The following is a 21,525-nucleotide window of genomic DNA, read 5'->3' as shown; positions in this document are numbered from 1 at the left end:
GAAATGACATCAATGCATGTCCGCTGTAGCTAGAAGGATCAAATCATGACAGGTGACTGGACTAGGCAGACTTTATTAAAAAAAATTAAAATGACAGCATGGCAAGGTAAGTTCTGGCTGGCTGGTGGCAGTCGCTGGTGTTTTCACTCTGGTTCATTGTCTCCTGTTTAGATTAGTTTAATGGTTTAGTTTGGAAATGAAAGGCTAATTTATGGCCATTAATTCACAATCACTTCAGGAATGTCAGATTAAAAGGTGAGCTTCAGTGAGTAGTGTTGGTTCACTATGTTAGAGTTATACAGTGCCTGACAAAAGTCTTGTCACTTAACCAAGTTGTAGGAACAACAAATAATAACTTGACCTGTAGTTAATCAGTTGGAATCAGAAATAGCTTATAAGAAAAGGCAAAGCCCTCTAGATTATGCTTATTATACCAAAATAAAGTTTTGCATCATTCATTGAGTTTTGTCATTTAATTAGGACAGAAAGGTCAACTTTTGACTGGACAAAAGTCTTGTCATATACAAAAATAATGTAGAAATTATACATATACTTCATTTAGAATACACAAATATGCTACAATAACATCAGAACATAAAGTCATGGTGCCTTGGAAAAAAAAATTAATAATGTGTATGACTCCCATGAGCTTGGAGGACTTGCAGAATTTGCCCTCTCTTATGGTTTGGAATGTAATGGGCAGCAGGAATGTCTTGATACTTCCGGCTGTTGATGTTGCCATCCACTCTGCAGATCTCTCGAACACCCTCATGGATGTAACCCCAAACCATGATTTTTCCTCCACCAAACTTGACTGTTTTCTGGGTGAATTTTGAGTTCATGCGGGTTTCAACAGGTCTCCTGCAGTATTTGCGGCATTTGGTATGTAGTTCAATGGATGATTCGTCAGAAAAATCAACCTTCTGCCACTTTGCCTCTGTCCATCCTTGCTGCAAGCTGTGGGCCTTGGCAAATTCAACACGCTTTTTTTTGTTGTGTTCTTGTTAATGCAGGTTTCTGAGCACTAATTTGGCCATGGAGACCACTGCGTGCGAGAATTCGAGAAACTGTTCTTGTAGACACAGCGGTTTCTGGTGACCAGTTCTGATGTAGCTCTGCTGCAATTGAAAAAGGGTTGGCCCTGGACTTTCGAAGCAACAAACGGTCCTCTCAAAGAGTTGTCTTATGGGGTCTGCCTGACCTGGGCTTGTCATGAACATCAGCAGTTTCTTCATATATTTTTTTAATCCTCTCCACTTGACGTTTGGATACATTAACGATGTCTGCCACCTCAGCAGCAGACTTGGTCTGTGGTTGAATCTTTGGCATGTTGTCAGAAGTCAGGTTGCACTTCAAGTGAAGGTCTGGTGTGCTGGGGTTCTTTTTATACACACCTGGGATTATGTTAATTACAATATTTGTCAAAGGTGAACCTCTAATCTGTGATTGGTTGAATAATTAAAAGACATGACAAGACTTTTGTCCTTGCAAAAACAGGTGTTTTGGACTTTAACAAGCTGTGAACATCAGGACACTTTTTGACTGTTTCATTTTGCACCCAGTTATTAATGTGAAAGTCCTTGGCATTAAATTGATCCATTCATTGTAACAATTGATTGATTAGAAATAAAGTTATATGCCTTTTTAAGTTATTATGTCCTTATGTGACAAGACTTTTGTCAATGACTGTATCTTTTCAGATGAGGAGCCGCTAAACTCCTGAAGGATAATCACTGCTGCTGGTCTCTCCCTTACTTATTACTTCCTTACTAATTACATGCAAATAGACGGCTGTAGAAAACAACATTTTGATTTCCTTTCTGCAGGCTGTCAGGCTGTAAAGTCACAGAAGAAGGCTATTCTTTCCTGGCTTCAGCTCTGAGGACAAACCTCACAAACCTGACAGAGCTGAATCTGGTCTACTATCAACCAGGAGACTCGCGTGTTGTACTCAAGGATTTTAGCTGTAAATTGGAGATGCTGAAGTGAGTGCAGAATAAGCATTTTACTATAAACTGGACACCAAGAAAACCCATAATGAATTTCAACAGGGACATATTAACCGCAAACAGATTCTTCTTCTACTTCCTTATATCCCATAAAATTATCAGCCTTCGATCAATGTTAAAAATAATTAATCAATGAAGCAGGAAACAGCCATTCATTCTTAATATGCATGCAGAAGATTTGCGTAGGTTAGCAGAGTTAATTGGATTAAAAAAAAAAAAAAGATGGTACTGTTGTGGTTAAACATGCTGACTTTAATATGTTTGGGGATAAAAATATATTAGGCACCAACCAATACGGGGATGACTGTTAAAACAACTTTTAGTAAATTATTTATTTATTTTATTGTAATTTCATATGACAACTGTTCTTATTGGAATGCAGTGCTCCAGTACAAAAAGTGGACCAGTGTGGAGTCACAAAACAATGCTGTTCGGCTTTTGCCTCAACTTTAAAATCAAACCCCTCACTCCTGAGAGAGCTGAGCCTGAGCCACAATGACCTGCAGGATTCAGGAGTGATGATCCTCTCCGCTGGACTGCGTGTTCCGCACTGTAAACTGGAGATACTAAGGTTAGTATTACTAGGTAATCCACACTGTAAACCGGGAATACTGAGGTCAATATTACTGGGTATTCCAGTCAGATGAGGCAGTCAGATGGGGGTGTTTGCCAGCTGTCTTCTCTACAGGGTTCTGGATGTTAATCTTTCCCAGTGTGGTCTCCTTGCCCTTGACATCCCTACCAGGCCTCATCCTCACTGCCATCAGGGTCTGCTTGGGGCAGGACTGTGAATGAGGGAGGAAAGTGGTGGACAGGAGGAGACTGAGGCTGCTATCTGACCTCAGATCTGGGCTCACATAACATGACACTATCAATTTATTTATTTGTACATTTACTGCAATTCAGTTTCAAAGCACAATTCCAGTTGTTTCAGACAGTGTACAGTTGTAGCATGGAGTGAGTTTAAAGACACACAGGCAGCGATGGGTGACTGGACTGAAGCCTCAGTGAGGCAGACTTAGTAAAAAATTAAAATTAAAAATTGGGGATGGCTGGTGGCAGTCAGCGGCGTCCTCATTCTGGGTCAGCATCTCCTGCGTGTGAGAGACAGGAGACATGAGGTCTGATGTCTGTTCCCAGCTGAGGTGGGAGGAGAGAAAACATAACAAAATGAGCTCAGGGCAGGTAAAGTGGAACAGCCGCTATCTGGGGGTCACAGGTGAACTAACCACTGTGATATTTCAGTTTGGAAATGAAATGCTCATTCATGTTCATGGAAATTAATGCTCATTAAATCGCAGTGACTTCAGGAATGTCAGATTAAAAGGTGAGCTTCCGTGAGTAGTGTAGGATCACTATGATAGAGTTATATCTTTGCAGACAAGCAGCCACTAAACTCTAAACTAAACTAAAAACCTACCACTGCTACTGGTCTCTCCCTTACTCTACTCCCTTACAGCTAATTACATGCAAATACAAGACTGTAGAAAACAATATTTTGATTTCCTTTCTGCAGGCTGGCAGGCTGTAGAGTCACAGAAGAAGGCTGTTCTTCCCTGGCTTCAGCTCTGAGGTCAAACCCCTCACACCTGAGAGAGCTGGATCTGAGCTACAATCACCCAGGAGACTCAGGAGTGAAGCTGCTCTCTGCTGTACTGAAGGATCCCAGCTGTAAACTGGAGAAGCTGAAGTGAGTGCAGAATAAGTATTTTACATTAAAGAAACTGGACACCAAGAAAACCCATAATGCATTTCAACAGGGACATAATAAACAAAACAGCTTCTCCTCCTATTTCCTTATATCCCAAAAACTTGTCAGCCATGTTAGAAATAATCATTGAAGCAGTAAACAACTATTCATTCTTAAAATGCATGCAGAATATTTTCGTAGGTTAGCAGAGTTAATTGGATTTTTTAAAAATCATGGTACTGTTGTGGTTAAACATGTTGACTTTAACGTGTATTGTGGATGAAAATATATTGGACACCAATCAATATGGGATGATTGTTAAAAACGATTTTTAGTAAATAAATTGTTTTCAAAAAATCTTTTACGTTATGGCCCCTATTCTCCTCATTTGAATACAGTGATTTAGTGCAACAAGTGGATTTAAAGGTGTTTAATTTTAAGGCTGGACCGGTGTGAATTCACAGAGAAATGCTGTGAGGCATTGGACTCAATTTTAAGATCGAAATCCTCACACCTGAGAGAGCTGGATTAAAGTGACAATGACCTGCAGGATTAAAGAGTGAAGCTGCTCTCTGCTGGAATATGGGATTCACACTGTAAACTAGAGATACTGAGGGCACTTTTCCACCGCACTAATACCATACTTGTGGTACAGTACTTTCTGTACTTTACCATTTCCACTGAGTACCAGTACCAAAAGTGCTAAACCAGTTGGGGTACTTCTTTGGTACTTCAGTACTTTGGGGTAGGACTTGCAAATGTATTCCATGGTTATGCAAATATCCTCCCTTTGAAAGATAGTACAAACACTGTCTTGAAAATAGTTGCAGACTCAGAAAAGATCAATGATAAATGAAGTAAAAAATAAAATGATAATGGATGCGTGGACAAATGAAGAGGCCCAAGCTTTAAGTGTGATCTGGGGGGTATTTTTTGTACGTGGATTACTCGTTTAGCCGGATGTAACTGTTGAAGAATTGGCATGATCCTGGATCTGTAAGTTTTTCAAAACTCTTGCTGGATGTGTTGTCATAGCAGCACATCCAAATCCTCAAAGCTGCACGGAGCAGGTTTGTTCTATGTAAACAGGGATTAGCTCACACACTTATTCAGTGTTCTTGCATGGAAATCCGTTCAGTCATGGCCTCGCCATTCATGGAAGCGCGACCGATTGATATTATAAGAAGAGAATTTCATATAGAGAGGGTTTTGCACGATCGGCAAGATCCTTTATTGCTCCCAGAGGAAATTCTTTTCGAAAGATACCACTTTAGCCGAGGGGGAATATTGTACCTCAAAGATTTATTAGCACCTTATATTCAAAGTCAAACTAGGCGAAGTATATATACATATATTTAAGTGTGTGTGTGTATATATATATATATGATTTTTTATGTCAACTATTTTTTAAATAGTTATAGTGTAGTTTATAGTAGCATATAGTTTGAAGTATATTCTTGTACTTCACTATAACCTGTTCCCATGTTCTCATTGTGCTTATATTCGATCTGGAATTATGACATACAGTAAAATCCCGTTATAGTGGACTCGCTTATAACGGAATATCGTCTATAACGGACGAGGTCCGCTGGTCCCGGCTGTGCGCCTCTAAGAACATGCAGAAAAAGCATCGGATATAGCGGACTCGCATATAACGGAATTTCGCTTATAACGGACAAACAATTTGGTCCCCAGGGCCGCTTTTAGCTGTAGTTTTGTTCGGCTGTAACAGACATACAGGCTCCGCCTACAAGGCGCGTGGCGTGCCGGTGATATCCAGCTGATTGGTCATTCTCCTATAATCATGCACGTGTCACTAATGCTAATGTGAAACAGCTGGATGAATCTTTCAGTCAAGGAAACAAACCAGTCAAAGCACAAGAAGAGCTGAACTATTTAGCCGAGCACAGGAGCCTTTCAATTTGAAAGTAGTTTGCAAAACCCAAAGTCGCTCAAAGTGTCTCCCTGACATGGATTATCTGGTCACCCGACCCTTCTCCCCGTTTGAGCTACTACATCTCAGAACAAACATGGCTGCCTCCATGAACACGCTGCTGTGTGTTGTAGCTTTATATTTTAGCAGATTGGAGTGAGATTATTTTTTCCGAGAGACAAACAAACTAGAACCACGAACTAGTCAAACCACTTTAAAAGCTTTCTAAAATATTTTAGTACATTCATAGCGATATCCTTTTTTTGAGAGGCAAACAAACTACAAACAAACCAAAGACACTAACAAGTCTGGTAAAAATCTGACACTGCATGCTAGGATACTGTTTACGGTCATGATATGGGATTCTCTAAATCACGTGCAATTACATTTATAACTATTAATACATTTAACAAAATAAACATTTTTAAAGATTTATAAAATAGAATTACTGTTGAGTGCGTAAGCCGCCATGTTGAAATTATGTCAAAGGGGAAACTCGGACAAGAAAATTCTGGTGCGTTCGATTATTTCTCTCCAAGTCAGTACTCGGATGGAAACGTCACGAAAAACGTCACTTCCCGTCGGAAACACCCCACTTTTATGATGTTGATGTCGGATAGAATTTTCTTGTGCGAGTTTCCCCTGTGCTAGAATGACCGTACAGTATGAAAAAACTTTATCTCAATCTAGCTGACTAGTAATATTGTAGTACTCGAAACCGTTCTTGACCTCAACCACTTTTTGCAGTCTTGGTCTCATCTCACGACTTTATTTTGACTCGACCTTGTCTCTGTCACTGACTCAAGGTTTTATTTCAAGACCAGTCAAGACCACTAACCAAAATGCCTCTATATTTCTCACAGCAGCTTAATATTCATATGTTTATTAACCCTGAGAACCTGACAAATGCAAAATCTGTTGATTTTCACACAAATTAATCTCAGGCTCATAACTCTGGATAGGTATAACACAGAGAATGAATCGTGTATCTTTGTAATCGAGAACTTAGTTGATTCGGTTATCCAAGTTGCAGTGTTGTGCGCTAAAATATTCCAGAGTAACCCTGTGTGTAACGAGGCATACTGTATATTTTGAAACATTTTCTGCGAAAAAGCATCTCTAATAACCCGTAAAACATTGTTATTATTCGCATTAGATGGAAAACAAAGTGTATATTCGCTTCCGCAATGATGCGACGCACTACCGTTTTGGGAAGACTAACATTTTACTTAAAGCAGTCATTATGTCGTTATACATACCTTCATAATGCGGTTCACGAATGCTGTGGCCTATGACCAATTTGGTTCACGACCAAAAATTTTGTGAAAAAAAAATGCATTGGTTCGCATACAAAATTTGGTTGACGAACACATGCCTCGACCAGATTCCTTTTTTATATATACTAGTGTAGCACTAGCGGGGCATGTCTCAGGTGAAGTGGGACAGCCACTGTATGGGATGGTTTAGCTTGGTAATGAAATACCATTAATTCACAGTCACTTCAGGAATGTCAGATTAAAAAGTGAGCTTCAGTGAGTAGTGTTGGTTCACTATGTTAGAGTTTTATATTTGCAGACAAGCAGCCACTAAACTGGTTGCTCCCTTTCACACAGAATGAAATTATTTTGTACAGCTGAATAGACAAGTACATGTGAGTAGACTGCTGTAGGAAACAATATTTTGATTTCCTTTCTGCAGGCTGGCAGGTTGTAGAGTCACAGAAGAAGGCTGTTCTTCCCTGGCTTCAGCTCTGAGGTCAAACCCCTCACACCTGAGAGAGCTGGACCTGAGCTACAATCACCCAGGAGACTCAGGAGTGAAGCTGCTCTCTGCTGTACTGGAGGATCCCAGCTGTAAACTGGAGAAGCTGAAGTGAGTGCAGAATAAGTATTTTAATATAAAGAAACTGGACACTAAGAAAACCCATAATGAATTTTAGCAGTTACATTATAAATGCAGAAACCTTCTCCTATGTCCTTATATCCCATAAACTTATCAGCCCTCCATCCATGTTATAAATAATCAATGAAGCAGGAAGCAACCATTGATTCTTAAAACATATGCAGAATATTTCTGTACGTTATTAGAGTTAATAGGATTAAACAAAACAATGGCACAGTTGACTACTACAACTCCCTTTCCATTGGCCTCCCAGCAAAATCTGTTTAAAAGCTTCAGTATATTTAGAACTTAGCAGCTTGAGTTCTCACTCACACCAAACGATTCGCTCACATCACACCCATCCTCTCTCAGCTCTCAGCTTTACTGGATACCAGTTCAATCTTCTCACTTATAAAGCTCTGCATAACCTCACTCCTCACTACCTCGGTGAGCTATTGACTCTCTACTCACCCTCTTTCTCTCTCAGATCCTCTAGTAATAATCTCCATGCTGTTCCACCCACCAGACTTTCCATCATGGGTGGCAGGTCCTTAAGTGCCATGGCCCCCAAACTATGGACTCTCTTCCACAATCTCTCCATGACTGCTCTTCCTGCTCTTCTTTCTCTTCCTTCAAATCTGAACTAAAGACATTTCTCTTACATAAACATTTCTCTACTGTCTCTTCCTGATTACTTTTTTTTTCTCCCCCTGCAAAGCGACCTTGGGTTCATGAAAGACACTATATAAATGTTACGTTCTTGTTGCTGCTGCTGCTTGAGTGTGGTCTTTTGGATCAGATGATGAGGCATTTGATGAAACTGAGATGTAAAGTCACATTAATATTTCTGGAAAACGCGGTGTTTGAAGGCAGCTACACTGAAATGTTGAAAGTGTCTGTTCAGACAGAAGTTCTGTGTCTATCAGTTTGATTCAGATCACTCTTTTTCTACTGAATACTTGAAAAAAGCTGTGAAAAGTTTTGGGCTGTGTTGATGTTAGCTGATCTCCACAAGTTAAAATCATCTCTGTTTTTGAGGCAGTTGAGGGAAGACACAACGGATTTAGTCATTTCTGGTGTAGATCTTATTTCAGCTTTAAAGTGTATTACATTTAAGCTAAGTTTTTTCAGAATGACAGTTAATTTAAGTTTTTAAGTTAATTTCTGAATTTAAGTTTTTCAGAATGACTCATTTTGAACATTTGTGGAAAGATGTGGGCAATTTCAGTGTGAACTTGTGTTCACAAGTCTTGGGTATTATTGAGGTAATTACATCAAGACTGAAGAACAGAAAATAAAAAAAATGTTAATGCAATTAATCTGTATGCCTGTTGGTTTTGTTATTCTGCCACTAATTTTGTGCCTCACTAGGCCTATGTAGACCTTGGATGGAGTTTACCAAGGGGATAAAAAAATTGCAAGATTTCTTGCAAATTTTGAGAAAACACTGAGGCATTCTGATCGCAAAAATCATGGTTGTGGTGGTTATTGTTGTTGTAAAACAAGCTTACTTTGATATGTGTTGTGGATAATAATGTATTGGACACCAATCAATACCTGTGGGGTATTCCATGAAAGTAGCTAAAGAAAGTCAGACTTTCCTGAAAAGTCAAACTCAAACTAGCGCCATTTCTAAACTTAGCCTCATGTCATTCCACTAATGCAGTTCAGCTTTAACTAATCAAGGCTCATACAAGACAGATTTGCTTAGTCTCACTTAGTGTGCACACCCGAGATATTTAAGAAGCCCGAATGAATGGATGACTGATAGATCGATCAAATGAGTCGAAAAGCGTGTAAAACGAGAGCGGTGTTTTTTTCCGCCGCAGAACAAACGCTGCTGATGGAGCTGTATGAAGAATACGAAGATGTAATCACATACTGTGGCCATAAACACAGCCAGGGAGTTGACTTGGCAATGAATTGCAGACAGACTAAATGCATAAGTTATGTAAATGTTACAAGTGCTTAGTACAGTGTCACGGTGGTAGTTCCTGGTTCGACCCCCATAGCCAACCGGGAGCCTCATGACATGAGTAGTGTACATGGCCCCTATACTCCTCATTTGAATGCAGTGTTTCAGTCCAAAAAGTGGATGTAAAAGTGTTTAATTTTCTTAAGGTTGGACCGGTGTGAACTCACAGAGACATGCTGTGAGGCGTTGGCCTCAGTTTTAAGATCGAAATTCTCACCCCTGCAAGAGCTGCACCTGAGCAACAATGACCTCCGGGATTCAGGAGTGAAGCTGCTCTCTGCTGGACTGAGGGATTCACACTGTAAACTGAAGATACTGAGGTCAGTATTACTGGGTTTTCCTCACTGTAAACTTGAGATACTGTGGTAAGTATAACTGGGTATTCTGCACTGTAAACTGGAGGTACTGAGGACAATATCACTGGGTATCCACATTCTTCACCAGCATCCATTGTTTTCACAACAAGAACATGGCAGACTCTCTCCTTGAGGTGATCCTTAGTGATTCCCCTAAACAGTCAGATGGGGGTGTTTCCCAGCTCTCTTCTCTACAGGGTTCTGGATGTTAATCTTTCCCAGTGTGGTCTCCTTGCCCTTGACATCCCTACCAGGCCTCATCCTCACTGCCATCAGGGTCTGCTTGGGGCAGGATTGTGAATGAGGGAGGAAAATGGTGGACAGGAGGAGACTGAGGCTGCTACCTGACCTCAGATCTGGGCTCACATAACATGACACCATCGATTTATTTTTAATATCCCTGTAATTTCAGCTTCAAAACACAATTCTAGTTATTTCAGATAGTGGACAATTTTACTGGATGATGTAGCATGGTGTGAGTTTAAGGACACATAGGCAGTGATAGGTGACTGGCAGACTTTATTTAAAAAAAATTAAAATGACAGCCTGGCAAGGAAATTTCTGGGCGGCTGGTGATGGTCGCTGGCATCTTCACTCCGGGTCGGTGTCTACTGGGTGTGTGTGAGACATGAGGGAGACACCAGTGTCTGTTCCCAGCTGAGGTAGGAGGAGAGAAAACGTAACAAGAAAAGCGGAGGGCAGGTAAAGTGGAGCGGCTGGTGTCTGGGGGTCACAGGTGCACCATCGTGGCGATGGTTTGGTTTGGAAATGAAATGCTAATTTACAGAGGTGGCGATTTCAGGTCCAGAGAGTACAAATCCAGACCAGGATTTTGTTTCAACCAACCAGTTAAGCATAAAGAGTCACCGTCACAGAATATTCAACTGGTTGGTTGAAACAAAATCCTGGTCTGGATTTGTACTCTTTGGACCTGAAATCTCCACCTCTGCTAATTTATGGCCGTTAATTCACAGTGACTTCAGGAATGTCAGATTAAAAGGTGAGCTTCAGTGAGTAGTGTAGGTTCACTATGATACAATTACATCTTCGCATACAAGCAGTCACTAAACTCCTAAAAGCTTACCACTGCTGCTGGTCTCTCCTTTTCACACAAAATGAATAATAATTGATCCCTGTGGGGAAATTGTCTTTTTATGTCTCCGTCTGCTTGCTTTTTTTTTTTTTGGGTAGAGCAAGCTGTCTGTGAGGGGCAGTCACCTGTTGGGGCGCCCAGAAAGCTGGGGGTTACTTTGCACAGCCAAATAGACAATTACATGTGAGTAGACTGCTGTAGGAAACAGTATTTTGATTTCCTTTCTGCAGGCTGGCAGGCTGTAGAGTCACAGAAGAAGGCTGTTCTTCCCTGGCTTCAGCTCTGAGGTCAAACCCCTCACACCTGAGAGAGCTGGACCTGAGCTACAATCACCCAGGAGACTCAGGAGTGAAGCTGCTCTCTGCTGTACTGAAGGGTCTCAGCTGTAAACTGAAGAAGCTGAAGTGAGTGCAGAATAAGCATTTTACACCAAGAGAACCCATAATGCATTTCATAATAAAAACAAACAGCGTCTTCTCCTACGTCCTTATATCCTATAAACTTGTCAGCTCATTCCTCGATCCATGTTAGAAAATTTTTATCACTAAAGCAGTAAACAACCATTCATTCTTAAAACACATGCAGAAGTATTGCGTAGGTTAGCAGAGTTAATTGGATTTTTTTTTTTTAAATGATGGTACTGTTGTGGTTAAACATGCTGACTTTAACATGTGTTGTGGATGAAAATATATTGGACACCAATCAATATGGGATGATTGTTAAAAACGATTTTTAGTAAATTAATTGTTTTAAAAAAAAATCTATTATATCGTGACCCATATTCTCCATATTTGAATGCAGTGCTGCAGTGCAACAAGTGATGTAAAAGTGTTTAATTTTCTTAAGGCTGGACCGGTGTGAACTCACAGAAAGATGCTGTGAGGCGTTGGCCTCAATTTTAAGATCGAAATCCTCACACCTGAGAGAGCTGCACCTGAACAACAATGACCTGCAGGATTCAGGAGTGAAGCTGCTCTCTGCTGGACTGGGGGATTCACACTGTAAACTGGGGATACTGAGGTCAGTGTGATACTGAGTATGTGTGCGCGTACCCACTGCAGTATATATGTACATGTTACCGTGGCAGAGCACGTGCGCACTGCAGAGTACGTGTAACGTGGCAGTGGCCGAATACATGTGCAGGGGAAGGGCAGTGCTGATGAACACACCATGGAATCCAGCGGGAGATTCAAATCCGAGCAGGAATTCCGCTATTCTGTGGACTTAATGTAATAATGAACTTGAATTCCCTGAACGGCACCACATGTTGCCGGTAATGTTTTGTTTTGGTTTTTTTATATTTGAAAAAGCATCTTAACATTTAATGGCAGTATCAGAATGGCAGAGACTAATTACTGGCAGAACTGAAATAAATACAGTGTTACAAAGCCACTTCATCCTATTAATTAATTGTCTCTGTGCCATTTATGACCTTCTTTTTTTCTTTTCTTAATTAATGTATTTGTTTATGTAAGATGAGGAAATGCACAACAAGTTGACAGTCGTGTATGTGTCTGTAAGAGAGGGGGCCAGACAGCTATTCTGGTTTGATGCATTAAAAGAAGCAGAGCATGCAGGTTGGCCCAACCCAGGATGGGAGAGATCAGTGAGCAGGAGGGCGGCCCCTGGAGATTGGCCCCTGGAGGGCCCCCACCCCACACCAGCTCAGTGACCCACCCCTGTGCACCGGGTGACCTGCCCCACACAGAGGCACAGGGCAAAAGTGGAAGTGACAGAATTGGGGGGCTGGTGAAGTCAATATTTATGAGGTGCCGTAGAAGGTTGAGGAAAGCAAAGAAATAGTGAAAGAAATGACAGAGAAAAAAGGAAAAGGGTGAAGAAGGGATTGTACTTAAGAACATAAGAACATAAGAACTATACAAACGAGAGGAGGCCATTCGGCCCATCGAGCTCGCTTGGGGAGAACTTAACTAATAGCTCAGAGTTGTTAAAATCTTATCTAGCTCTGATTTAAAGGAACCCAAGGATTCAGCTTGCACTACGTTATCAGGAAGACTATTCCATACTCTGACTACACGCTGTGTAAAGAAGTGCTTCCTTAAATCCAGTTTGAAATGTTCTCCCGCTAATTTCCACCTATGGCCACGAGTTCTTGTATTTGAACTAATGCTGAAGTAACTATTCGGTTGAACAGCATCCAAACCTGTTAGAATCTTATAGACCTGGATCATGTCCCCCCTCAGTCTCCTTTGCTTGAGGCTGAACAGATTTAGCTCAAATAACCTTTCCTCGTATGACATTCCTCTAAGACCAGGAATCATTCTTGTGGCCCTACGCTGCACCTTTTCTAAGGCCGCTATGTCCTTTTTAAGATATGGTGACCAAACCTGTACACAATATTCTAGGTGAGGTCTCACCAAGGAATTGTATAATCTTAGCATTACCTCCCTTGACTTAAACTCCACACACCTGGAGATGTACCCCAACATCCTATTGGCCTTTTTTATTGCTTCCCCACACTGGCGAGAATGAGACATGGAAGCATCAACATACACACCAAGGTCTTTCTCATAATCAGCTACCTTTATTTCAGTAGGTCCCATAAAATACCTGTACTTTATATTTCTGCTCCCTACATGGAGTACCTTACATTTGTCTATGTTAAATTTCATCTGCCAGGTGTCAGCCCAGTCACTAATTAAATTAAGATCCCGCTGTAGCTGCTGAGCCGCTAGTTCAGTATCTGCTACACCACCCACCTTGGTGTCATCTGCAAATTTCACCAGTTTACTGTATATATTGGTGTCTATATCATTTATGTAAATTAGGAACAAAAGTGGTCCTAAAATTGAACCCTGCGGTACCCCACTATGAACGCAGGCCCACTGTGACATCGAGCCTCTTATAACTACTCGCTGCTTCCTATCCGTTAACCAGTTATCAATCCAAGTCGCTACAGTTCCTAAAATACCTGTCGCTTTGAGTTTAAGTGAGAGCCTCTTGTGGGGAACAACATCAAAAGCCTTTTGGAAATCTAAATAGATGACATCATAGGCCTTCTTATCATCAACTTCCTGAGTAGCTTCCTCAAAAAACTCCAACAGATTTGTTAAACAGGATCTACCTCTCCTAAATCCATGCTGGCTATCCCTCAAAATGTTATTTGAGTCCAGGTAATCTACCATTTTCTCTTTGATTATAGCCTCCATAACTTTACCAGTTATACAAGTTAGACTGATTGGCCTATAGTTTGACAAATTACTTCTATCCCCTTTTTTGAAAATGGGCGTTATGTTGGCATGCTTCCAATCAGAAGGTACCACACCTTCAGATAAGGATTTTTGAAACAGTAATGTTAAGGGTCGGCAAATAATATCCCTCATCTCTTTTAACACTAAAATACTTATATGTGGTGGTGGATGATAGGTGGCATAGATGTCAAAAAGAAAAAAAAATGACACATATTTAACACATGCACAAATATATATATGATACAAATTGGGCCCCTTCGTAAAATATGCCGTGAAGTGCACTGCAGCATATGCACAGACGCGCAAGGCACAGATTGGGCATGCACAGTCAAATCACAGTCTCACAAAGCAAAGGTATCGGAAAACTTTATTGGGGTACGGATGGCATTTTTGGGCAGCGCGCAGTTACAGTACATATAAATATAAAAATAAATTTTGAAAATGAAATTTTTATTCTTATCGCAGAAAATTCTTGTAAAATATAAACTCATATATCGGGAGCTCAGAAAGCAAGAACTACTTATAATGAATTTGGCACATAGTTCATTTCATAAATTATTTACAGGTTTCACAAAGACCAAAGTGCATGATATGTGTCATTCTGGGCAGCATGGTGGCACAGTGGTTAGCGCTGCTGTCTCCCAGCAAGAAGGTCCTGGGTTTGGTCCCTCGACCGTAGGACCTTTCTCTGTGTGGAGTTCGCACACTCTCCACGTTTTCACTGGGGGCTCCAGTTTCCTCCCACAGTCCAAAAGCATGCAGGGCAGGTTGATTGGTGAGTCTAAATTGGCCCAGTGAGTGTGTGTGCCCTGTGGTGTGTTGGTTCCCACATGCGCCCTGTGTTCCTGAGATAGGCTCTGGTCCCCCCCCACGACCCAAGTTGGGATTAAGCGTTTACAGTGAGGGATGGACGTGTCCTTCAACAAAAAGTTAAAATGGAGTTGCAGGGTTACAGCTTTTGGATGTCCTGTGTTCCACCTGCATAGAAAAATAATGGCGATCCATTCATTTTCTTCAATCGCTTATCCAATTACAAAATAGACACGCAGAACACCCATAATGCATGTCAGCAGTGACATAATAAACACAAACAGCTTCTCCTACTTCCTAATATGCCACAAGCTTATCAGCCCTCGATTCATATTAGAAAAAAATTAGTGAAGCAGGAAACAGCCATTCATTCAAAAACACATACAGAAGGTTTGTGTAAGTTAGCAGAGTTAATAGGATTTCTTAAAAAATATCTGTTAAAAAAAGCTGTTAAACACGCTGAATTAAAGATGTGGATAAAAAATATATTGGACACCAATTTAATTTTCAATTTAAAGTTATTTTAAATAAATGAATTGTTTGTAAAAAAAAAAAAAATACTTACATGGACCCTGTACTCTTCGTTTGAATGCAGTGTTCCAGTGCAAAAAGTGGATTTAAAAGTGTTACATTTTCTCAAGGCTCGACCAGTGTGGACTCACAGAGAAATGCTGTGAGGCATTGGCCTCAGCTTTAAGACACCTGAGAGAGCTGGACCTGAACGACAATAGCCTGAAGGATTCAGGAATGAAGCTACTCTCTGCTGGAATGGTGAATTTACAGTGTAAACTGGAGATACTGAATTCAGTATTACTGGGTATTCCTCACTGTAAACTGGGGACACTGAGGTCAGTTGTTTCTGGGTATTCCACACTGTAAACTGGAGATACTGAGGACAGTATCACTGGGAATTTCCCAGTGTGGTCTCCTTGCCCTTGACATCCCTACCAGGCCTCATCCTCACTGCCATCAGGGTCTGCTTGGGGCAGGACTGTGAATGAGGGAGGAAAGTGGTGGACAGGAGGAGACTGAGGCTGCTACCTGACCTCAGATCTGGGCTCACATAACATGACACTATCAATTTATTTATTTGTACATTTACTGCAATTCAGTTTCAAAGCACAATTCCAGTTGTTTCAGACAGTGTACAGTTGTAGCATGGAGTGAGTTTAAAGACACACGGGCAGCGATGAGTGACTGGACTGAAGCCTCAGTGAGGCAGACTTAGTAAAAAATAAAAATTAAAAGTTGGGGATGGCTGGTGGCAGTCAGCGGCGTCCTCATTCTGGGTCAGCATCTCCTGCGTGTGAGAGACAGGAGACATGAGGTCTGATGTTTGTTCCCAGCTGAGGTGGGAGGAGAGAAAACATAACAAAATGAGCTCAGGGCAGGTAAAGTGGAACAGCCGCTATCTGGGGGTCACAGGTGAACTAACCACTGTGATATTTCAGTTTGGAAATGAAATGCTCATTCATGCTCATGGAAATTAATGCTCATTAAATCACAGTGACTTCAGGAATGTCAGATTAAAAGGTGAGCTTCAGTGAGTACTGTAATCTTTTCCAACAAGGAGCCATTAATTCCCTGACAGCTGAATATTGCTGCTGGTCTCTCCCCTACTTTATATAGCTAATTACATGCAAACAGAAGGCTGTAGAAAACAAGGTGCACCATCATGACGATGGTTTAGTTTGGAAATGAAATGCTCATTTATAGCTGTTAATTCACAGTCAGTTCAGGAATGTCAGACTAATTGGTGAGCTACAGTAAGTAGTGTTTGATGACTATGTTAGAGATTCATCTTTTCAGATGAGCAGCCACTAAACTCCGGAAGGCTGATCACTGCTTCTGGTCTTTCCCTTTAACACAGAATGAAATGACTTTGTACAGTTCAATAGACATGTACATGTGAATAGACGACTATAGAAAACAATATTTTGATTTCTTTTCTGCAGGCTGTCAGGCTGTAGAGTCACAGAAGAAGGCTGTTCTTCCCTGGCTTCAGCTCTGAGTTCAAACCCCTCACACGTGAGAGAGCTGGATCTGAGCTACAATCACCCAGGAGACTCAGGAGTGAAGCTGCTCTCTGCTGTACTCAAGGACCACAGCTGTAAACTGGAGAAACTGAAGTGAGTGCAGAATAAGCATTTTACAATAAAAAAAACTGGACACCAAGAAAACCCATAATGCATTTCTGCAGTGACATAATAAACACAAACAGCTTCTCGTCCTACTTCCTTATATCCCACAAACTTATGAAGAAGCCTATTGCTAAGCATTCAACACTGTATACTAGAGATACTGAGGTCAGTATTACTGAATATTCCACACTGTAAACTGGAGATACTGAAGTCAGTATTCCTGGGTATTACACACTGTAAAAAAGATACACTAAGTTCAGTATTACTGAATATTCCACACTATGAACTGAAGATACTGAGGTCAGTATTACTGGATATTCCACACTGAAAAACTGGAGATACAGAAGTCAATATTCCTGGGCATTCCATACTGTAAAGAAGATACACTAAGGTCAGTATTACTGGGTTTTCCACACTGTAAACTGGAGATACTGAGGTCAGTATTACTTGGTGGTCCACACTGTAAACTGGAGATATTAAGGTCAGTATTGCTGAGTTATTCCACACTGTAAGCTGGAGATACTGAGGTTAGAATTACTGGGTATTCCACAGTGTAAACTGGAGATACTGAGGTCAGTATTGGTGAGTTATTCCACACTGTAAACTGGAGATACTGAGGTTAGTATTACTGGATATTCCACACTGTTAACTGGAAATATCATGGTCAGTATTACTGGGAATTCCACAGTCTTCACCAGCATCCAACTTTTTCACAACAAAAACACCCCACTTCTTGAGGAGATCCTCAGTGCTTTCCTAGCTCTGATCTCTTCAAGGTTCTGGATGTCAATCTTTCCCAGTGTGGTCTCCTTGCCCTTGACATCCCTACCAGGCCTCATTCTCACTACCATCAGGGTCCGCTTGGGGCAGGACTGTGAATGAGGGAGGAAAATGGTGGACAGGGGGAGACTGAGGCTGCTACCTGACCTCAGATCTGGGCTCACATAACATGACACTATCAATTTATTTATTTGTACATTTACTGCAATTCAGTTTCAAAGCACAATTCCAGTTGTTTCACACAGTGGCCAGTTTTACTGAACAATGTAGCATGGTGTGAGTTTAAGGACACATGGGCAGTGACAGGTGACTGGACTTAAGCCTTAGTGAGGCAGACTTATTAAAAAATAAAAATGACAGCACAGTAATGAAAGGCTGGCAGTGGTCGCTGGTGTCTTCAGTCCAGGTTGGTGTCTCCTGGGTGTGAGAGACGGGAGGTGTGACGCAGATGCTGATGTCTGTTCCCAGCCAAGGTGGGAGGAGAGAAAACAAAACAAAAAGGGTGGAGGGCAGGATAAAGAGGATCAGCCACTATCTGGGGGTCACAGGTGCACCAACGTGATGATGGTTTAGTTTGGAAATGAAATGCTCATTTATAGCTGTTAATTCACAGTCAGTTCAGGAATGTCAGACTAATTGGTGAGCTACAGTAAGTAGTGTTTGATGACTATGTTAGAGATTCATCTTTTCAGATGAGCAGCCGCTAAACTCCGGAAGGCTGATCACTGCTTCTGGTCTTTCCCTTTAACACAGAATGAAATGACTTTGTACAGTTCAATAGACATGTACATGTGAATAGATGGCTGTAGAAAACAATATTTAGATTTCCTTTTTGCAGGCTGTCAAGCTGTAGAGTTTCGGGAAAAGGCTGTTTGTTCCTGGCTTCAGCTCTGAAGTCAAACCCCTCACACCTGAGAGAGCTGGACCTGAGGTACAATCAACCAGGAGAATCAGGACTGAAGCTGATTTCTTTTGTACAGAAGGATCCCAGATGTAAACTGCAGATGCTAAGGTCAGTATTACTTTGTATTCTACACTGTAAACTAGAGATGCTAAGATCAGTATTACTGGATATTTTGCACATTGTAAACTGGAGATACTGATGTCAGTATTATTGGGTATTCCACACTGTAAACTAGGGATACAGTTTCAGTATTACTCGGCATTTCACACTGTAATCTGGATATAGTGAGGTCAGTATTACTGGATATTCCACACTGTAAACTGGAGATACTGAGGTTAGAATTCCTGGATATTCCATACTGTAAAATGGCAATATTAATATAATTATTCCTGGGTATTCCACTCTGCAACCTTTGCATTTTCCTGTAAATGTAAAGAGTTAGTTTTACCGAACAATGACAGAATATTTTTATAGGATGTTTCACTTACCTGACTTTTGATTTGAAAAGGGAAAACCCACACCATCTGTGCAGAAAAATCCACTTTTTTGGCTAATGAAATACATTAAGTTACCAGTCTGTCTTTCAGTTTGATGTAGCTGTTGGTTTTGGGTGATAATTTGGTATTTTAATTAGTCTCAATCAGTCTCATATTACACAGATTCCATCAGTTTAACTAAAGTAGTTGATCCTAACAACTACCAGAAATCTATCTGAAGCCTTTGGGAGTTCTTTGGATAGTATGCTGGGTTCTGTCTGGTCAGAATGACCACAAGACAACAACTGATTTAGTACAAAGACATTTCTTTGCATAAAGCAACAATAAACTACAACAAACAATGGACAAACTTGGTGAGGGTGTGAAGTATGCGATGTGTGTTTGACAGTGTCCGCGCTAAGTATGTGTGGACATACCCACCGCAGCATACATGTGTGTGTTTCCACGGCATAGTACATTTGCACGTGCCAGTGGCAGAGCACGAGAGTACAAATCCGGACCAAGGTTTTGTTTCAACCAAATAGTTGAGTACTCTGTGACTGTGACTCTTCATACTCAACTGGTTGGTTGAAACAAAATCTTGGTCCGGATTTGTACTCTCTGGACCTGAAATGTCCACCTCTGTGTGCCAGTACATACTGTACTATCGCCTTAACAATGGGCATGCCGTGTGTGTGTGCATGTCTGTGTATGTGCATGAGTGTGTGTCCCATTTTGCATTGGGGAAAGTGAAAGCAATACATTGGGAGGCAAAGATGAAAGTCTAGAGCAGGGGTCATCAACCTTTTTGAAACTGAGAGCTACTTCACGGGTACTGAGCCATACGAAGGGCTACCAGTTTGAAACGCCCTCCTAAACTTATCTAAACTTCATGTATAATAAACATGTTTTAAATGCTTTTTTTAAAAAATATTGTCATTTTCAAATGTATTTCATGGGGAAAGCTATATTAGTTCATGATTTCTTCTTGAGTAGTATATGAGTTGTAATTTTTGCCCCAAATGAAGTCTTGCCTTTAGTAACCAATTAGTTAACTGTTAACTAATAAACTGCCTGAATGGAATACATGAATTGTCATGATTGATTAATGATGAACAAACATGGATCAGTACATAACAAACACTTAGTTACTTTTTAATTAATGCATAAGCAAGAATGTATTATTACATTATGCATGTCCCCTCAAATAAAGTGTGACCAGACCTTCTTACAAATTTCCCTCCATCCATCCATCACTGTAACCGCTTAATCCCAACTGGGGTCGCGGAGGGGACGGGAACAAGGGGCACAGCCGGGAACCAACCCTGGGCAGGCGCCAACACACCACAGGGCACACACACACACACATAGTCAGGTATACATATCCTTATGGGGACCGCTCATTCACATCTATTGGATAAATGCTAACGCTAACTATGACAACCTTAACCCCTACCCAGCCCTAACCATAACCATAAGTAACCAAACAAAATGCAAGAGTTTTTGCATTTTTAGCTTTTTCATAGCAGTCATTGATTTGTATAAAATAGAGTTTAAAAAAATGGATATTTATCACATTTTGTGAACATTATGTCCCCATAAGGATAAATATACCCACTTGCACGAACATACACACAATTACAGGGCCAATTTAGAGTTGCCAATCAACCACACTTTTGGACTGTGGGGGGAAACTGGAGTCCCTGGTGGAAACCCACGTGAACACGGGGAGAGCATGCAAACTCCACACAGAAAGGACCTTCTTGCTGTGAGGCAGCAGCACTAACCACCATGCTGCCCCTTATAAATTTCCTTATAACAGATGTCTGTCCCTCCAGAGACACTAGAAAACCCTCTCAGAGCTTTTTCCAGTGGAGCACCGATAACTGAATCCTTACTTGTAAAGTTCTCCTGCAGTGAGACTGCATTATAGTGTTTCAAATGGCTGTTCTACCTGCTCTTGAGTTACAGAGAAAAGGCTTTTGGGAAGTGAAATGTGTGGGACGTATTTGTACACAAGCGTGTATTAATGATGAATTGTAATATGTAGGAGTAATATGGAAGACACAACAAAATTGATGGAGAGTGAGAAGCCTTCATCTCTGCAGCATTCTGTCACTGTCGCCTGGAATTGGATGCCGGAACTGGTGAGTTGTTTGATTTGACTGAAGTGGTGAAACAAGTATTGAAAAATCAAGGCCAAACATATGGACTGAACTGAAATATTTAAATTCAACATGCATAATGAGAGGCTATTGCACTGAA

General features: G+C 41.0%; 1 protein-coding gene across 7 annotated transcripts in view; it reads left to right on the top strand.

The window, feature by feature from the left end:
• LOC111854530 (NACHT, LRR and PYD domains-containing protein 1a allele 5-like) overlaps positions 1-21,525 on the top strand; it is a 39,891-nt gene that overhangs the window by 13,514 nt on the left and 4,852 nt on the right. For 5 of the 7 annotated variants that reach the window (XM_072711152.1, XM_072711148.1, XM_072711146.1 and 2 more), the window contains exons 3-12: positions 1,827-1,985; positions 2,392-2,580; positions 3,526-3,699; positions 7,331-7,504; positions 9,635-9,808; positions 11,168-11,341; positions 11,784-11,957; positions 16,915-17,088; positions 18,704-18,892; positions 21,311-21,407. In XM_072711152.1, the coding sequence (XP_072567253.1) occupies positions 1,827-1,985; positions 2,392-2,580; positions 3,526-3,699; positions 7,331-7,504; positions 9,635-9,808; positions 11,168-11,341; positions 11,784-11,957; positions 16,915-17,088; positions 18,704-18,892; positions 21,311-21,407 (1,678 nt within the window). The remainder of the gene's footprint in view (positions 1-1,826; positions 1,986-2,391; positions 2,581-3,525; positions 3,700-7,330; positions 7,505-9,634; positions 9,809-11,167; positions 11,342-11,783; positions 11,958-16,914; positions 17,089-18,703; positions 18,893-21,310; positions 21,408-21,525) is intronic. The other 2 variants (XM_072711147.1, XM_072711153.1) reach the window with 2 other exon arrangements.

Source organism: Paramormyrops kingsleyae, chromosome 4 (genome assembly GCF_048594095.1).
Source record: "Paramormyrops kingsleyae isolate MSU_618 chromosome 4, PKINGS_0.4, whole genome shotgun sequence".
Taxonomy (NCBI): Eukaryota; Metazoa; Chordata; class Actinopteri; order Osteoglossiformes; family Mormyridae; genus Paramormyrops; species Paramormyrops kingsleyae.
Note: the sequence above shows the minus strand (reverse complement) of the source record. Positions and strands in the feature narration are given on the sequence as shown.